Raw genomic sequence first — 18,842 nt, forward strand, 5'->3', positions numbered from 1 at the left:
TGTGTGAGATGTAGTGTTATAGACCAATCAGACCAGAATGTTCAATCATGATGCGCTGAGTCCTGCTCACCAGAGGGGTAATATCCACTATATGTAAACCAGTGAGCCATACTGCCAGAGATAACGTTTATAGTCTTCTACACCATAGTTTTACTGATGAAAGAATATATCTTTGAATTTTTTTGGATGTGTAAAATGAACTGTGTTCTGCATTCTTGTTGCAGGATTATTTCCACCGCCAGTTGTGCCCCCTCCAGCATTACTGTTGCCATCCATAGAAGGGTAAGATAAAGTGTGCCGCCAGCATGAGTTTCTGACAAGTGTATTAGAGTGGAGAGAAAACAGTGATATAAAGAAAGAACGTCCATTTATATAGCACCTTTCATGACTTCAAGATGTCCTAAAGCACTTTACAATGAGTTAAATTTTTTTTTGAAGCGTGGTCACTTGTAATGCAGGAAATTTGGATTTTCAAAAGGCCTTGGATAAGATAGTAGACTCATGCCTAAGGTTAGAGCATGTGGAGTCAGGGGACAAGCAGCAGAATGGATACCGAGCTGGCTACAAAACAGAAAACAGAGTAGGTGTTAAGAGTAGCTACTCAGACTGGGAAATGGTGTATCAGAGGGATTGGTGCTAGGACCACTGTTGTTCACAATTTACATAAACAATTTGGTCTCTGGAATCGGAAGTGCAATTTCAAAATTTGCGGACACCATATTGGGGATATAGTAATGCTGAGGAAGAATGCAACAAAATATAAGACATTAAAACGCTTGCAGAATGGGTGTGTAGTTGGCAAATTAATTTAAATATATACAAGTGTGAGGTGCATTTTGGTAGAAAGAATGAGATCACATACTGCTTGGATAATCTAAATGGGGTAGTGGATCAAAGGGACCTAGGGGTACAAATACACAATCACTGAGAGTAGCGACACAGGTTAATAAGGCCATTTAAAAAAAAAACAAGTACTGGGGTTCATTTCTAGAGGGATAGAATTCAAAAGCAGAGGAGTTAAGTTAAAATTGTACAGAACCTTGGTTAGACTACACTTGGAGTACTATACACAGTTCTGGTCTCCGTATTATTAAAAGGACATAGAGGCACTGGAGAAGATGCAAAAAAAGATTCTCAAGGATGATACTGGAACTTGGAGGATATACGTATTGGGAAAGGTTGAACAGATTGGGGCTCTTTTCTCTCGAAAAGAGAAGGCTGAGGGCTGACCTGATGGAGGGCTTTAAGATTACGAAAAGGTTTGATCGGCTAGACGTATAGAAAATGTTGCCATTTATGGGGGAGTTCAAAACTAGAGGTCAACAATGTAAGATAGTCACTAATCAATCCAATAGGGAATTCAGGAAAAACCTCTTTACCCAAAGAGTAGTTAGAATGGGGAACGTGCTACCATAAGGAGTAGTTGAAGCGAATAGCATAGATGCATTTAAGGGGAAGCCAGATAAGCATAAGGGAGAAAGGATTAGAAGGATCCGCTGATAGGGCTAGATGAAGAGGGGTGGGGGGGGGAGGGTTTTGTGAAGCATAAATGGCGACGAAGACCAGTTGGGCCGAATTGCCTGTTTGTGCTGTAGATGCTATGTAACTATAAAACGCAGCAGACAATTTGCTCTCACAGCAAGGTCCCACAAACAGCAAAGTGATCATAGAATCATAGAAATTTACAGCATGGTAGGAGGACATTACGGTCCATCGTGTCCATGCCGGCCGACCAAGAGCTAACCAGCCTAATCCCACTTTCCAGCTCTTGGTCTGTAGCCCTGTCAGTTACAGCATGTTGAGTTCACATCCAAGTATTTTTTAAATGTGATGAGGGATTCTGCCTTTTGCCACCCTTTCAGGCAGTTGGTTCCAGACCCCCACTACCATCTGGGTGAAGAAATTTTCCGTCATATCTCCTCTAAACCTCCCCCCAATTACTTTAAATCTATGTCCCCTGGTTGTTGACCCCTCTGCCAAGGGAAACCGATCCTTCCTATCCACTCTATCCAGACCCCTCATAATTTTATACACCTCAATCAGGTCTCCCCTCAGCCTCCTCTGTTCCAAAGAAAACAAATCCAGCATCTCAAATCTTTCCTCCTAGTCAAAATTCTCCAGTCTCGGCAACATTCTTGTAAATCTCCTCTGCACCCTTTCCAGTGCAATCATATCTTTCCTGTAATGTGGTGACCAGAATGGCACAGTACTCCAGCTGCGGCCTAACCAGTGGTTTATACAGTTCAAGCATAACCTCCTTGCTCTTGTATTCCATGCCTCAACTAATAAAGGCAGGTATTCCATATGCCTTCTTAACCACCTTATCTGCCTGGCCGGCTACCTTTATAGATCTGTGGACCTGCACTTCAAGATCCCTTTGTTCCTTTAATGTCATGCCATTTAATGTGTATTCCCTTGCCTTGTTACACCTCCCCAAATGCATTACCTCTCTCTTATCCAGATTGAATTCCATTTGCCGCTGTTCAGCCCACCTGACCAGTACATTGATAACTTCCTGCAGTCCGCAGCTTTCTTCTTCATATCAACCACACAGCCTATTTTAGTGTCATCTGCATACTTCTTAATCATACCCCCAACATTCAAGTCCAAATCATTGATATATACCACAAAAAGCAAAGGACCCAGCACTGAGCCCTGTGGAACCCCACCGGATACAGCCTTCCAGTTACTCAAAAAATTCAATCAAGTTAGTCAGACACGACCTTCCCTTAACAAGTCCATGTTGATTCCTTGATTAATCCATGTCTTTCCAAATATAGATTTATAAAAACGTAAGAAATAGGAGCAGGAGTAGGCCATACGGCCTTTCGAGCCTGCTCTGCCATTTAATACGATCAACATTGATCCGATCATTGACTCAGGTCCACTTCCTTGCTCACTCCCCATAATTCCTTATTCTCTTATCGGTTAAGAAACTGTCTAACTTTGTCTTAAATTTATTCAATGACCCAGCTTCCATAGCTCTCTGAAGCAGCGAATTCCACAGATTTACAATCCTCAGAGAAGAAATTCCTCCTCATCTCAGTTTTAAATGGGCGGCCCCTTATTCTAACATTATGGCCCCGAGTTCTAGTCTCCTCTCTGCATCCACCTTGTCAAGCCCCCTCATAATATATGTTTCGATAAGATCACTTATCATTCTTCTGAATTCCAATGAGTAGAGGCCCCACCTTACTCAACCTTTCCTCAGAAGTCAGCCCCCTTCATCTCCAGAATCAACCTAGTGAACCTTCTCTTAACTGCCTCCAAAGCAAGTATATCCTTTCTTAAATATGGAAACCAAAATTGTACGCAGTATTCCAGGTGTGGCCGCACCAATACCCTGTATAACTGTAGCAAGACTTCCTTGCTTTTATACCCCATCCCCTTTGCAATAAAGGCCAAGATTTCATTGACTTCCTGATCATTTGCTGTACCTGCATACTAACCTTTTGTGTTTCATGCACAAGTAGCCCCAAGTCCCACTGTACCGCAGCACTTGCAATTTTTCTCCATTTAAATAATAACTTACTCTCTGATTTTTTTCTGCCAAGATGCATGACCTCACACGTTCCAACATTATACTCCATCTGCCAAATTTTTGCCCACTCACTTAGCATGTCTTTGTCCTTTTGCAGATTTTGTGTGTCCTCGCGCATTGCTTTTCCTCCCATCTTTGTATCGTCAGCAAACTTGGCGAAGTTACACGCGATCCCTTCTTCCAAGTCATTAATATAGATTGTAAATAGTTGGGACCCCAGCACTGATCCCTGCAGCACCCCACTAGTTACTGATTGCTAACCCGAGAATGAACCATTTATCCCGACTCTCTGCTTTCTGTTAGTTAGCCAATCCCCTTGAACTTTTATCTTGTGCAGTAACCTTTTATGTGGCACCTTGTCAAATGCCTTCTGGAAGTCCAAATACACCACATCACATCCATTGTCCCTCAGGATTTTTTCAAATAATTTTCCCACCACCGAAGTTAGGCTGACTGGCCTGTAATTACTCGGTCTATCCCTTTCTCCCTTTTTAAACAAAGGTACAACATTAGCAGTCCTCTAGTACCACACCTGTAGCCAGAGAGGATTGGAAAATGATGGTCAGAGCCTCTGCGATTTCATCTCTTGCTTCTCTTAACAGCCTGGGATACATTTAATCCTGGCCTGGGGATTTATCCACTTTCAAAGCTGCTAAACCCCTTAATACTTTCTCTCTCACTATGTTTATCTCATCTAATATTTCACACTCCTCCTCCCCTCATTGCAAAATGCATCGCCCCTCTCTTTTGTGAAAACAGATGCCAAGTATTCATTAAGAATCATACGCCTCCACACACAGATTTCCTTTGTGGACTCCAATAGGTCCCACTCTTTCACTAGTTATCCTCTTACTCTTAATGTATTTATAAAACATCTTTGGGGTTTCCCTGATTTTACTTACCAACATTCTTTCATGCTCTCTTTTTGCTTTCCTGATATCTTTTTTAATTGCGCCCCTGCACCACTTATACTCTAGAGTCTCTGCAATATTGAGTTCTCGGAATCTGTCATCAGCTTCCCTTTTTTTCTTTATCTTACCCTGTATGCCCCATGACATCCAGGGGGCTCCAGATCTGTTAGCCCCACCCTTTTTATCAAGGGAACATGCTTGCTCTGTATCCTCAGGATCTCCTCCTTGAATGCCTCCCACTGCTCTGACACTGATTTACCATCAAGTAGCTGTTTCCAGTCCACCTTGGATAAATTCCATCTCAGCTCAGCAAAATTGGCTTTACCCCAATTGAGAACAATTTTTCCTTCACCTTTTGTCCTTTTCCATAACTACCCTATCTATATCTTACTGAATTATGATCACTAACGTCAAATTGCTCTCCCACTGATACCCCTTCCACCTGCCCCTCTTCATTTCCCAAATCCAAGTCCAGAACCGCCAGCTCTCTTATTGGACTTGTTACATACTGGCTAATGAAGTTCTCCTGAATGCCTTTTAGGAATTCCGCACACTCTGTACCATTCACACTGCTTTTATCCCAGTTAATATTAGGGTAGTTGAAATCTCACTATTACAGCTCTATAGTATAGCTATCATGAGCAGCCAATCTATTTTTAGTGATGTTAATTAAAGGATAAATATTGATCCTTAAAAGACAATAAATCTAAACTTAAGTATAATTTTGGCAAATACAAAATTCAAATGATAGTGAAACTGTGTGGTCCATTGGAGTAAATATTTGACGTCATACGTGCTTCACGATATTGTTTTTAAATCTGACTGCCTAACATTTATTTGAATAGATGCATAATGAGATTGATGTGGGGACATAAGGAACATAAAAAATAGTCCATAAAGATCCTGAAAGAGAACTCCCAATGACTAGTCATTTCTGCATTTGTGTCCTGCATTTTAAGACCCGGAATAAAAGGGTCTTTTTCCGACTGGCAGACGGTAACTAGTGGGGTATCACAGGGATCGGTGCTGAGGCCTCAACTATTTACAATCTATTAATGACTTGGATGAAGGGACCGAGTGTAATATAGCCAAGTTTGCTGATGATACAAAGATGGGTGGGAAAGCAAGTTGTGAGGAGGACACAAAGAGGAATATAGAGAGGCTATGTGAGTTGGCATACATTTGGCAGATGGAGTATAATGTGCGAAATGTGAGGTTATCCACTTTGGCAGGAAAAATAAAAAAAGAAAATTATTATTTAAATGGAGAGAGATTACAAAATGCTGCAATACAGAGGGATCTGGGGGTCCTTGTGCATGAAACACAAAAAGTTAGTATGCAGGTAGCAAATAATCAGGAAGGCAAATGAAATGTTGGCCTTTATTGCAAGGGGGTGGAGTATAAAAGCAGGGAAGTCTTGCTACAACTGTACAGGGTATTGCTGAGAGCATACCTAGAGTATTGCATACAGTTTTGGTTTCCTTATTTAAGGATATACTTGCATTGGAGGCAGTTCAGAGAAGGTTTACTAGGTGGATTCCTGAGATGAAGGGGTTGACTTATGAAGAAAGGTTGAGCAGGTTGGGCCTATACTCATTGGAGTTTAGAAGAATGAGAGGTGATCTTATTGAAACATTTAAGATACTGAGGGGGCTCGACAAAGTAGATGCAGAGAGGATGTTTCCACTCGTGGGGGAATCTAGAACTAGGGGCATAGTTTTAAAATGAGGGGTCGCCCATTTAGAACTGATGAGGAATTTCTTAAGGTTGTAAATCTGTGGAATTCTCTGCCTCAGAGAGCTGTGGAGGCTGAGTCATTGAATATATTTAAGGTGGAGATAGACAGATTTTTGAATGATAAGGGAGTGAAGGGTTATGGGGAGCAGGCAGGGAAGTAGAGCTGAGCCCAAGATCAGATGAGCCATGATCTTATTAAATAGCGGAGCAGGTTCGAGGGGCCAAATGGCCTACTCCTGCTCCTATTTCTTATGTCAGACTGATTGAATATAAAGATCCATGTGAAAGAAGTTTGGGGTAATTACATCCCGGTTTCTAATGAATGTGGTGAATCCATAACACTGAAGGTTACGTGGTCAGTTTAATGGCAGTGGGAATAAGGGTGCAGGAGGTGGGTCTTGTAAATGAGATAAGCTTAGAGAGGCCATGGGATAGATGGGAGAGAAACTAAAGAGCCGCGGTTTCGGGGCTAGGGTAGGGAGGCATAGGGCAGGTTTGGCTTGGTGAGCAAGAGGGTGAAACAGGCAGCTGAACAGATTTATTTGTATCTTGGCGACAAAGAAATCCAACACATTTTGGAATTAATGAAGAGGCGAATGGAATGAAGTGAGGTGCTCTAAGGGGGTGAAGGGCCTAGAGTAGTAAGGAGAATTGACTGAGTGCCACACTGCAACTGTGGTGTTGCGGGCAGGAATGATGGAAAATGTGGCCAGGCAGGGAGGCAAGAGGCTAGATGTCACCACCCATGAGCCAAGTTCCATGTCAATATGGTCACTGATAATTAGGCCATGGATGGTAAGGGCCTTGTTTGCGAGTGAACGGAGTTTTGGCAGGAAATGGGGTGCATACAGGGGTAAAATATTTGAGGGAAGAAATGAGAAGTGGCATAACCAGGTGACTGGAAGGGCTGGGCCAAGTCATAAAGGGTGATCAAAATAATGGACACAAAGGGAATTCAGATTACATAGACATGACTGATTAAGCAAGTCTTCTCATGGTCATAACCGAGCACAGGGAAGAGATGTAAAACAGTTCAAAGGCCCTGTGGGGGGGATTAAGTCGACGTGCACAGCATAGAATCAGAATATCCTCAAGCCAATGTTCTGGTTCGGATCAGTTGTGGCGAACAGTGGATCCAGGAGTTATTTGAAAGATAAAGTATCAGCTGAGGTGCTAGTGGAGGTTGTCAATTGGAATTAGAAGGCCGAGGAGGAACAGAGGATCAATCACAAGCCAAAAGAGCTTAATCCTGGGTCCAGCAGAGCCAGTGTAGTTGCCTCAGATATCGGCACTGCGCACCATCTGGGAAGAGCAGTGGGAGTGAAGACCAGGGAATTGGGGAAGGGTGAAAGGTAAATCTATGGGATCCTTGGGGGGAACATTCAAATGTAAATTCTGATCTGAGCATTCTATTATAGTACAGCTGAAATTTACAAAATATGCTGAATAGAATGGCTTATCTTTTTCTGAACTGTAGTCTTTTTCTTATGCTGTAAGTCATGTTACAAGATGCCTTACTGATAGGTCAATGTCACTTAAATTTCCAATTATATTTTTCTTTGCAAGAAATTGGAAAAAGGTGATCATTTAAAGGTACTGTTTTTTTTATTGTATAAATATTATTTCTTGTGCCTAATTAATAATTTCTCACTCTTCCAGTGGTCCACCTCCAGGCTATGATAACCGACCACCCCCTCTATTTCCCTATAGTTCTGCAGGTAATTGTTAATACATTCTACTGGAAATATATATTTTTATTTAAGTATGACATTCATTAGCAATATAATCTAACTAATTAGAATCTCCAATTTCATTTCCCTGATGTGCATAGTTTAAAAAAAAAAAAAATTCTCTTCCCCTTTTGGGTTTTGTTTTGCCAGTTTTTTCCCCTCTGTTCCTGAAGGCGTTGACTCATGCTGAAGTATGGTTCCATGAGTGCTGGACGCCCTCTGGTACCTCGCGCAAGTGGCCATTCTACTACCTATGTGCATGGATGGTGAGTGTCGGCAGACTGTATAACTCTGAGGCATATCACATCCGAGCCAGGTCCTGCTTTCACACGACATGCAAGTATGCGCACTTCTAGTACAGACCATTGACTAGTGATCAGGAACAGGAACTCTGGTTGATTGACTGACTCTCCTCCTCCCCTCCCCTCCCCTCCCCTCCCCTCCCCTCCCCCCACCCCCCACCCCCCACAATCCAAGGAGCGTTGAAGGCCAATTATAGGCCTCAGTTGGCCTGCTGGTGACTGAACCTGGGAGCTACTAGTTTTTATCTTGGTTTTTCCTAGAGTGTTGACTTTAACCATTAAGACTGGATACTACTTTTTTTTAAAACTACATTTAGTGCAAGTTCTATTTGGCGTATTGAAACCGAGCTAAATATTAGAGGCAATGGAAAGTGAATTATTAACTAGAGACTTTAAACTACAGAGTAACAAGTGAAGGACAAAATATAAATAATCTGCAGGTTCCGATACTAGTAAGCTCAAAAGTTTCTGTCCGTCTTGGGCATCATAGATCAAATTTGTACATGCAATGAGTTTAGGAAATTGCATATACAATTTGCTGATTATCTGAATATCCAATGATACAATGGCCTGGAATTTTCGGCGGGTAATGACTGCAAACCATCATTTACCCGCTGAAACTGATCGTGACCTGCTAAACACGGAAATCCTGAAGTTGTGGTCAGTCATTCCCTGCTCTGAGGCTGCGCTGTGGACCCCTCTCCCATAGCCAGCAATCAGTGGAACTGACGAGAACTTAAGCTTTTCTGTGCAAATATTGCTGTTAAACACCCCTTTAAATGTTGACCCTTGTTGGAATAGGTGTAACTGGGGTTTTAACACCATATTGACTACTTAAACAACTGTTCTGGCCCTGAAAAACTAATTTTATATTTGTGGAATGTCAAATTTCTCAAATTACTAGATTTAAAAAAAATTGACACTTCATATTTCAGCTTCAACCTTAATCCCATGTGTATGTCCCAATCTTTATTTTGCTTTTTAACGTCTTAAAGTGCAGATAATCAGTGCTTTTCATTTCCTGGTTTTCTGTCATACAATGGGAATCCCCTATTGACAGCGCTGCAATCAATTACACGTCGAGGAAGCCAAGGTTCTCGCCAGAGATTGGGAGATCTCTGTGGGCAGCTTTCGTCGAGGTCACTGTCGCTTCGTCACTGACCACCAATTAAGGGCCATTAAGTCATCCTTGTACTGCTTTAATCCATTGCACTTCAGTTTAATGTGACCCTCAATTATCCACCAATTTCCATTATACGCCAGCAAGGTAAATAAGTCAGTTCCATGCTCAGTATGTGTATAAACTAAAGGCAAATGACCCCTGTAGTTAAACTTTTTTCAGGTTCTCTCCCCTGCTATCTCTCAACTTGCCACTCATTAGCTCATGTATTGTAAAGATGCTTGTTATCAATGACTTCCCTTTTCTAGTAATGGGAGCTTTTTTCAAACCTCCAGACTCTGGACTAATTGGTTATCCTACTATCTCCACAACACACACACCCTGGATGAGCACTGTTGACAAAGGCACCAACAGCCACTGGGAGTACCAAGGTCCTCGGCGAGAAAGGGAAAGAGAGCGAGAACCTGATCGAGATAGAAATCGCGAGCGAGATCGTGGGCCAACGCCTACGGCAACTGAATACAGCAAGTGAGTAAATGTCATGATTAAAAGAAAAAATGAACACTGGAAATCCAAAATCAAAAAAGCAAAGGGAATGGTAGATGGACCACATAAATTCAAAAGCTGGGTGGAGAGAGAAAGGGCAGTCAATGAACTTGGAGCAAGAGGAGAAAGCGTCAGCTGAACAGGAAGAGATTGTTAAGGGGACCTGATCAGGATTTAAATGTAATGTGGTCCACATATTCAGTTGAAAACAATTTTAGTTTAGACCGCATATGACACTTTTGATCTGGAGAAAGTGTGTACAGTTAAAAGGGAAATTGTTGAGAGAACAAGTTGAGCCAAATGGTTGAAGTGCTGCTCAAAGAAGCAGAGAGCCAGTGACCATGCTGGTGAGCTGAGGGGTTAGTTATAGAGGGTGGGGAAGACCTGCTTTCTGCATTTCGGGTACTCTGTTTTCCCCTCTATCCCTCCCCCAAATTGGCAAGAATAGAGTCATGGATATATGTGGATAGAGATTAGACATGAGGAAAAATATAGTCAAAGGTGGTAAGATTGGTGGGATAGAACCAAGCGCAAATGTGTGTCTGCCAGGACAGTTTGGTTTGTAAATCTTCGAGAAAGTATAAATGCAGGGCAAAACAATGAGATTGAAGGGGAGTTAGGGGGAAGCGCTCCAGAAGCAATGAGATCAAAACCAGTCTTGGAAAGTTTTGGTGCTCAGTAATGGGGTCTGATCCAGAGGGTCATAAAAGGATTCAGATAGCAGCTATTTAATCTTGGTGTGTTGAGAATCTGCAGTCAGCAAACAGCTAGCAATAAAAGAACTAGCAAGCAGAAGGGAAATCAATGAAATAATTCAAAATATTGTTTGAAAATTCTTTTGACTGTCATCTTATTTCATTAGTAACCTGAGGACATAGAACTAAAAATAAAGTAAAATAACATAATTCAACAAAATCGTTAAATCAATATGGTTGCCTTTTCTGTTTTAAATCTAACAAAATTTCCCTCCAGAGCCCTACTCTTGCAGGCACCTGACGAGGGGGGTGGGAAGGGGCAGTGGAAGGATGGCTTTTCTTATTGGGGAAATATATTTCATTTTTCTTCCTAACCCTAAGACTACAGAGAGATGCAGGAAAACTCCCCTCTGCCTAGCAGACCAGTTTTGTTTAGCTCACGTACTGCCACCCTAAAGAGTACTTTTACAGCAGTAAAGCTGCCAATAACTTGTGACAAGCTTTATCACTTATTAATCCCAGACAACAAAAATAAAGATTGTCAAAATAAACTATGCAAGCCATCCTTTTTGGCACTTTCATTCCTTTATTTTAAATTTAATTTTCTCCTACCTAAAATACAATGATATTGTTTCATTTATTTTTCCTATTTGTTTTTCTTTTTCTTCAGCCTCCCTGCTCCAATCATCCATTTTGGGTGCAAGAGCATCTTGCCAAAATTTTCCACTTCATTGCAAATGCTGTTTATTTAATCAACTGACAAGACCTAAAGACTGAGGTTGAAGTTTTCAGTTTTTAAAAAAGCAGGAAGAGGATCGATAACCAGTCATGTATCCTATCCCCCTCTCCAACCTGACATGTTTGTGAAATGCCCTACATTAAACGTGCTATAGTAATGCAAGTTGGTGAATGACAATGATCATCCACCAAGTCTGATGGGTTTCAAAACTAGTGATTCAATCAGTTTCTTATAATAGTTATACTCACCTGGATAATAAAAGAAAAATCAATACATCTAGAATCCTTTAATTTCTGTGCAAGTTTGACATGTAATCTGGGACAAAAGCTTCTAATGGTCCCGCCTTAGTGATCAGAAGCTATTCTGAGTGAAAAGTATTCCAAGTGCAGCTAAATAGTGTGCAAATAGCCACAAATAAATCTATGAAAAGGACCAGATATTGGAGGGGTCTTCTGTGCCAATGACTAGGTTTTTGCAACCTGCAATTATTTCCATCTTCAAAAATATCTGAATTAGATCACCTTAGAATTCTGACTAAAATCAGTGTTTTCTGCCATTTTTGTTGGGGGTTTCACCTTGTTCTGTACACTGGTTAATTTGCTTGTGTTAACCAGTTTAAAATAAATGGCTAAAGAAGCACAGGAATGTGATCATGTTAATCCGAGTGCTAAAAGTAGTGTACGGACTGAGGAAAATCTCTACTTTTTGAGAGCAGTGGTTTTCCAGTCAGTGATTGAGTTCACATCCCATGCTGGGGCCACTGTTCACAATCAAGTTCCCTCAATAGTTTGTTTCCAGTTCTCTCAAGCTTTGATCCTGTGAAGATGCACACACTTGTTTTTACAGCAGAGAACGAAACTTTGACAGAGAGTATCATCGGAACAGAGATCGCAGCAGAGACCGAGAAGATCGCCACAGGGAACGGCGGCACAAGGACAAAGATGATACCAAGCACAAGTCGTCAAGGCGGTATGTATGTTTTTCTCTCCAGGAATTCTACTGCGATTGGGATTGTATTTGTAATGTACAGCACATTGCCTGGCTCAGTTTTGGTGCTGTAAAGCTGAGGCACAGCGAGGAGTTGTGGCTGCACCAGTCTTTACAGATTGCTTCCTGGAATTGTCTAATTGTGGTTCAAAAAAAAAAAAATTACTACTCGTCAGATAATTGCACTCCTCACAAAAGAGCTTCACCGGAAAAAACAGTATACATCAAGGCGAAAGTGAGAATTTTATAGGATGGGAGGGGAAAACAGCAGTCAAAGCAATCGAGTTTTTATTTGAAGGCAATGAGAGGTAGCAAGTGAAAGTGACTTGGAAAGGAAAATCGGCATCTGCTGGAGTGGATGGGCAGTGCAGAAGGAAGAAGAAAGACACCAATTAGAAAAGGCACAAAATTAAGTGGTGCAATGACAGGAGTGTACAGATATAGCAGCAGGGCATGGGTTGCTACCTATCTCAACTGATCTCAGCCATAGGAGGGGGAAATGCTTAATTGCAGCTACTCTTCTCTACCAATAGAGGAAAGTCAGACACCCTTTGCTCACTTTCACACATCGAGCTGCTGCATGGCCTAGAGCAGGTCCACACACACCAGTGATGCTGTGAGACAAAAAGAGACACTAATTTAAATATACAGAGTTAACCATTTTCCCCAGACTGGATTTTTTCCAATTTATTTTCTCCTCTCCTCAAAGTAATGGGTCCACAGGTGCCTGGAGTACCTCGCCCAAATGATCATTGTTCATGGGTGAGTACAAACAGTGAATGGCAGCAGGCTATTTGGCTTAACAGCCTTGCTGGTTCTAGCCTGACTTTCCCACTAGAGGTCACGGGATAGAAAACCTTGCAAATGTCGTCTTTCTCCTTCCCTCCCCTGAACAGCCCATGAATATGGAGGCCAATTAAGATCAGCTCAGGCTGAGAAACAACTCTCAATGAGATCAGCTAACTCCGCACAGTCTTAGATTGAACCTAGGATCTTCTGTTCCATCTGGGTTAGTACTATTACAGGTGCTGCATTTACACACTGAGTTAAGAGAGCTCTTAAGATGGACTCTAAAATTAGTAAAACCTAAAGTGTGAGTATTTTAGCTAATTTAAGAGTCGAAGTAACTGAACAGGAATAACATTTATAATAATAGAAAATGCTAGAAATCTCATCGGGTCAGGCAGTATCTGTGGAGAGAGAAACAAACATTTCTAGGAACTGGCGAAAGGTCTTCGACCTGAAACCATGGGGCCAAGTTTCGGCCTGAGTTGCTCCTGTTTTTTTTTGGAGCAACTGGTTTAGAATGGAGTATCTTAGAAATTGCAATTCTCGACATTTAGTTTGCTCCAGTTCTAGTCATTTAGAACAGTTTCAGTTTGGAACAGATTTTTTTTTCAAAAGGGGGCGTGTCCGGCCACTTACGCCCGTTTTGAAAGTTTAGGCAGTGAAAACATACTCCAAACTAACTTAGAATGGAGTAAGTGTAGATTTTTGTATGCTCAGAAAAACCTTGTCTACATTTAGAAAATCAGGCGTAAGTTACAAATCAGGCGTAGGGAATGGGAGGGGTTTAAAGGGAAGTTTACAAACATTAAACACTTCTACAAATAAAGAGCCATAATCAATAATAAATGATAAATACATCAATAAATCAATCAAAAAAAATTAATAAAAAATTAAAAAATCAATAAAACATTTTCTACTTACCGATTTCAGCACCGGGAGCCCAACGACAACGTGCTGGGACCCCCCCCCCAGTGTGTCTCTGTCTGTCAGTGTCTCTGTCTGTCTGTCTGTCTGTCTCTCACTCTGTGTGTGTGTGTTTCTGACAGTGAGGGGAGGAGGTGGAGGGAAGAGGAGAGAGAGAGAGGGAAGAGGAGAGAGAGAGAGGGGGAAGAGGAGAGAGGGGGGAGAAGGAAGGGAGGGAGGGGTGGGGGGAAAGGCTGAACTGGCCGGGCCAAGACTTTGGGTGGTGCCCGCCCCCAGCACCGGATTTACAGGTAGGTGGGGTCGGGTCGGGGGGGGGGGGGGGGCGGGGGGAGGTCGGGTCCGGGGTTGGGGGGGTCGGTGGAGCAGGAGTCGGATCGGGTCCGGTCGGGAGGAAGCAGGAGCTAGGCGTGGGAGGTGCAGCCTGATCCACGCAGGCCCAGTGAGGCCATTCAGCCAGGGCTAGGGGCTGCGTGCTTCGGGCCCCTCCCACACAGTTTTGGGTGCCTGGAGCTACTGCACATGCGCGCCCACTGTAGCACGCATGTGCAGAGGTCCTGGCACTGTTTTCAGTGCAGGGACCTGGCTCCTCCCCCCACAGCTCCTGCTGCGCCGCGCCCCGCTCCAGAGGACCTGCAGGGAGCCGGAGAATAGGTAAGTATTTTTTAGGCGCACTTTGTGGCGCGAAAAACGGGCGTCCAGGTTGAGGCTGCGCCGTTCTAGGCCCGAAACTTGGGATCGTTAACTCTGTTTCTCTCTCCACAGATGCTGCCTGACCTGCTGAGATTCCCAGCATTTTCTGTTTTTATTTCAGATTCCAGCATCTGCAGTATTTTGCTTTTGTGTTGTAGGAATAACATTTAACTTGATATATTCTTGCCTTCAGTAGAAGGACTGCGGCAACCTTGGAAAAACAGTGTAAACACTATGTAGTCTTTCTGCCGTTCTTGCACCAAGTTATTGCAGATGTGCAATCTGCAGCAATTCCATGGTGTCGCTCCCAGTTCTGTACACGCAATCTTCGGATCACAAGAATATGTTTTATGGTTGACTTATTTTCACAGAAAACAGCACGAGAGCGAGGAAGGTGAAAGTCACAGACGTCACAAACACAAGAAGAATAAACGAAATAAAGAGGACAAAGAAGCTGGGGATGAAGGTGCTGCAGAGACAGAGGGAACGGAGACTAAAGAATAACTAACTGCTTGCTGCTGAACTGGTCTCCTTCATTGGGGAATACTACTCATGATGGACAGTTAGCTCTGATGTTCCAGACCCTTGAAGGCACTGTGAATACAATTTAAACAACTCCATGGACCGTAATGAAAGCCACTGCATAACAGTGAAGCCTGATCCTGCCTTTCTACGAACTTACACAATATTGTCTTTTTGTATAATGTGCTTGTAAAACAAAAAAATAAACACAGTTTTTCTAAATCGTTTGTGTTACTTAAATGCATACTTAAATTCAGAATTTGACAACTTCAAATTTGAAAAATGATTTTATATAAAGTTATACATTTTCTACAGCTTATCAAATGTATAATTTATGGTTCAATCATCCAACCATTTAATGCAGTAATGAATCAGATATATAATTTTGTGATTCAAAAAGTCAAACCATAATACCTATCTGCATTTTTTAAAACTTGGGACTAGTTCCTTAGAGAGGAATTTTTTTTGAAGATTTGATTGGATGGTTGAATTTTTTTTTTTACAGATTTAAATTACAGTTAAGTTGCATGAACAAAAAGGCCTGCTAATGCACTTGTTTGTAGCTTCAAGAAAACAATGACTTTACTGCATAATGAACAGTATTGATTCTAGCTAGCTTAAATTAAAAAGATTACAGGCTCAATTTTGCCCAAGCCCGTTTTCTGGCGTATTGCCAGAGTTACGCCGGGATTTTAGGTCCAGAAATGCGCCAGAAATTGTTGTACTAATTTTCCTCGATCTTTATACTGCAATCTGGAGCCGCGCAGCAGCGTGTCCACTCATCTCTGGGGGTGGAGCCTGTTGTCTGCGCCGAAAAATGCAGCTGGGCCTTCTGCGCATATGCAATGGCTGTCCATGCGCAGGACAGCTCCGAGTTGGCAAGCGAGACACCTCCAGATCAGGACCGGGATCTCAAGCGGGCGCAGCAGCTTAAGGTAAGTGCGCATTTTATTATTTCTATTCCACAGGGTTTACAGAGAAGCGCACCCCCGCGGACCCGGGCCCCGAGTGAGTGCCTCCCCGATCCATTCCGCTCCCTACCCCAGGCCGAAGGGCTTGCCGGTCTGTCCGCTCCCTCCCCCGCCGACCCTTTCCTGGCCCAGAGTGCCTTCCCGCTCTGCTCCGCTTCCCGCCTCTAGCTCAGGCCGAAAGGCCTCAGATTTATTTACCTGCGCTGATTTCTTTAACTCACTGCAAGTGTTTTCTGGAGAGGCCACATGCGCTGGCCTAAGCAGAAATGGAGTAACTATCAGCTGGCCAAAGTTCACTAAATGGCCAGAATTGGCGTAGGTGGCTGGTTACGCCCTCTGGTTGAAAAAAAATCGTAACTTAACTCTGGTGCAAATTGATTGGGAAAACTGTGGATTTTTAAGTTAAGCCAGAAAAAGCAGCCTGCTCAAAAAAAACGGCGCTTATCACTGGGGAAAATTGAGCCCCACAAACTTGACTCTTTTTTTCCCCCATGTTTCCTGATTGTCATCATTTACATGATCCCTGTTATTAATGTCCTCCCACCATCTTGGCTCTATGGAGTAATTGCTGTATGTTCATTGTGGCTATAAGCACACATGGTCTAATGATAAATTGCCTAGAGGCTCCGTAAGGATACTAGTGCAGTATCCTGCGGTAACAAACTGATAAGATTGGAGACAGAGTTGAATCTCAACCCCAAGACCTTATTTTCACTGCCTCAACAGAGGAAGTAGATGAGAAAAGTAAGTGGTATTTGAATATGCAGTTTAACTGCTCACTTGCATACAATGTTGATCATGTTAAGGTTAGCTTTCTGCTCTAAAAGTTAATAGTAAGTCTGTGCCTGGATATTCTAAATTGTCCATAGCAACATCAGAGGACGAATCATCCTGCTCTGGGGAGCTGCACAGTCATGTCACACTGATGTGAAGTCCATTTATATAACAACCGTTTTATTGACAATTCAATGTGTAGAAGCTTGAATGCAGGAACTCGTACTTTGGACATCCATTTGGAAATTTACAGCAAGACTCTTGACTTAATTTTTTTTTAATTGAAGCATTAGGTACCATGCTGGTGAAAAGTGAAGCCAGGAGGTCTTTATGTAGAAAAGATTGTTTAACAAATGCACTTTGGTGATCTGCTTGAGTATGACGGTTTCTTATTTTTTAGTTTGTGCTGCTCCTGTTTCTTGATTTAAGGCTTTGAGGAGGATTTCTCTCATCACTTTACTTTCACACATGACTTCCTGGCCAGGAGACGACTGTGAGAGTGACTCTGTTCCTCTGTTCTTTCAGCATTGGGATTACAGCCGAATTGCTCATGCCCGTAGTAGAAACTCCATTTACAGCTACAATCTCATCCCCGCACCTGTAGGAGACAGTAGAGAGAAAATGACCAACTGCTGTACTCAACATTGAAGTTCCCAAAGTAAAAAAAAAATAGGAGCTAACTCTTGAGCAGGGACTTTAAGGTGGTAATTAATTTACAACAACATTTACTTTGAGTCACAGGTCATTCAGCCCATCAAGCCTGTTCTGCCATTCAATTAGATCATGACTAATCTGTATCTTAACTCAATTTACCAGCCTTGGTTCTGTAACCCTTAAAACCTTTGCCTAATAAAAATCTATTCTTTTCAGTTGACATTTTCAATTGACCTAGCTTCAACAGTTTTTTTTGTGTGGGGGGGGGGTGGGGGGAAACCGAGGAAAGACTTCCCGATTTCCACTACTCTTTGTGTTAAGAAGTGCTTTCTGACATAGTCCTTGAATGGCCTAGCTCTAAGTTTAAGGTTATGCCCCCTCGTTCTGGATTCTCCCACGAGAGAAAATAGCTTATCTCTGTCTACCCTATCAAATTCCTTAAACATCTTAAATACCTCAATCAGATCACCTCATAATCTTCTATATTCAAGGGAATATAAGCCTAGTCCTTTTTTTTAAAAACTAGGCAGGTGGGTCTAATTTTCCTGGCTCCAGCATGCATGGGCAAAATCACAAATGTAAATTGCATATGCAGTAACTTATTGAACAGATCTGAGCTTGCATTCACGAACAAATGTAGCCTTTATAAACAGATCAAAGCCATTCGGTCAAGCACAACCTATCCCTTTCTCATACAGAAACCTCACCTACTTCCCTTTTCACCTCATCCCTCTATTGAGTCTTGTCTCTTTTCTCCATGGATGCTGCCTGACCTGCTGAGCATTTCCAAAGTTTTCTGTTTTGATCTCTTCTGGGCCACATAGTTTCCCCCCCAGCTAAAGGTACTTTGCTCCTCGCTTCAGACCTCTTAAAATGTCAAATTTCAGCTCATCCAGGTTTGTACGTCAGACAAGCAGTCCTTGCCAACAGAGGTTCGAGAGAGTCCTATTTGACACAGCTGAGCTTCTGCCCCCATATCCTATCCATCACAAAGATTGCCTTTGTTCACCTCTAGTATCACCTGTCTCCATCTTTCTGCTGCTGCAACCTTCGTTCATGCTTTTGTTATCAGCAGGCTCATCTATTCCAATGGCTGGCTTCCTATCTTCCACTTGGTAAACTTGAGCTCACTCAAAACTCTGCTGCCCGTATCCTAACTCGCACTACATTCCGTTCACTTCTGTGCTCCCTATATTGGCTCCAAGTCCAC

General features: G+C 42.4%; 2 protein-coding genes across 5 annotated transcripts in view; one reads left to right on the forward strand and one right to left on the reverse strand.

Annotated features, from left to right (window-relative positions):
• The window catches only part of LOC139265601 (pre-mRNA 3'-end-processing factor FIP1-like), a 69,564-nt gene extending 54,109 nt beyond the window's left edge, over window positions 1-15,455 (forward strand). For 2 of the 3 annotated variants that reach the window (XM_070882717.1, XM_070882719.1), the window contains exons 12-16: window positions 225-282; window positions 7,849-7,907; window positions 9,677-9,869; window positions 12,168-12,290; window positions 15,083-15,455. In XM_070882717.1, coding sequence (XP_070738818.1) covers window positions 225-282; window positions 7,849-7,907; window positions 9,677-9,869; window positions 12,168-12,290; window positions 15,083-15,215 — 566 coding nt within the window. In that variant the 3' untranslated portion in view covers window positions 15,216-15,455. The remainder of the gene's footprint in view (window positions 1-224; window positions 283-7,848; window positions 7,908-9,676; window positions 9,870-12,167; window positions 12,291-15,082) is intronic. The other variant, XM_070882718.1, reaches the window with a different exon arrangement.
• Window positions 15,456-15,554: 99 nt separating this feature from the next.
• The window catches only part of lnx2b (ligand of numb-protein X 2b), a 76,372-nt gene continuing 73,084 nt past the window's right edge, over window positions 15,555-18,842 (reverse strand). For both annotated transcript variants that reach the window (XM_070882009.1, XM_070882010.1), the window contains exon 10: window positions 15,555-17,576. In XM_070882009.1, the coding sequence (XP_070738110.1) occupies window positions 17,441-17,576 (136 nt within the window). In that variant the 3' untranslated portion in view covers window positions 15,555-17,440. The remainder of the gene's footprint in view (window positions 17,577-18,842) is intronic.

This window comes from Pristiophorus japonicus, chromosome 6 (genome assembly GCF_044704955.1).
Source record: "Pristiophorus japonicus isolate sPriJap1 chromosome 6, sPriJap1.hap1, whole genome shotgun sequence".
In the NCBI taxonomy this organism is placed as follows: Eukaryota; Metazoa; Chordata; class Chondrichthyes; family Pristiophoridae; genus Pristiophorus; species Pristiophorus japonicus.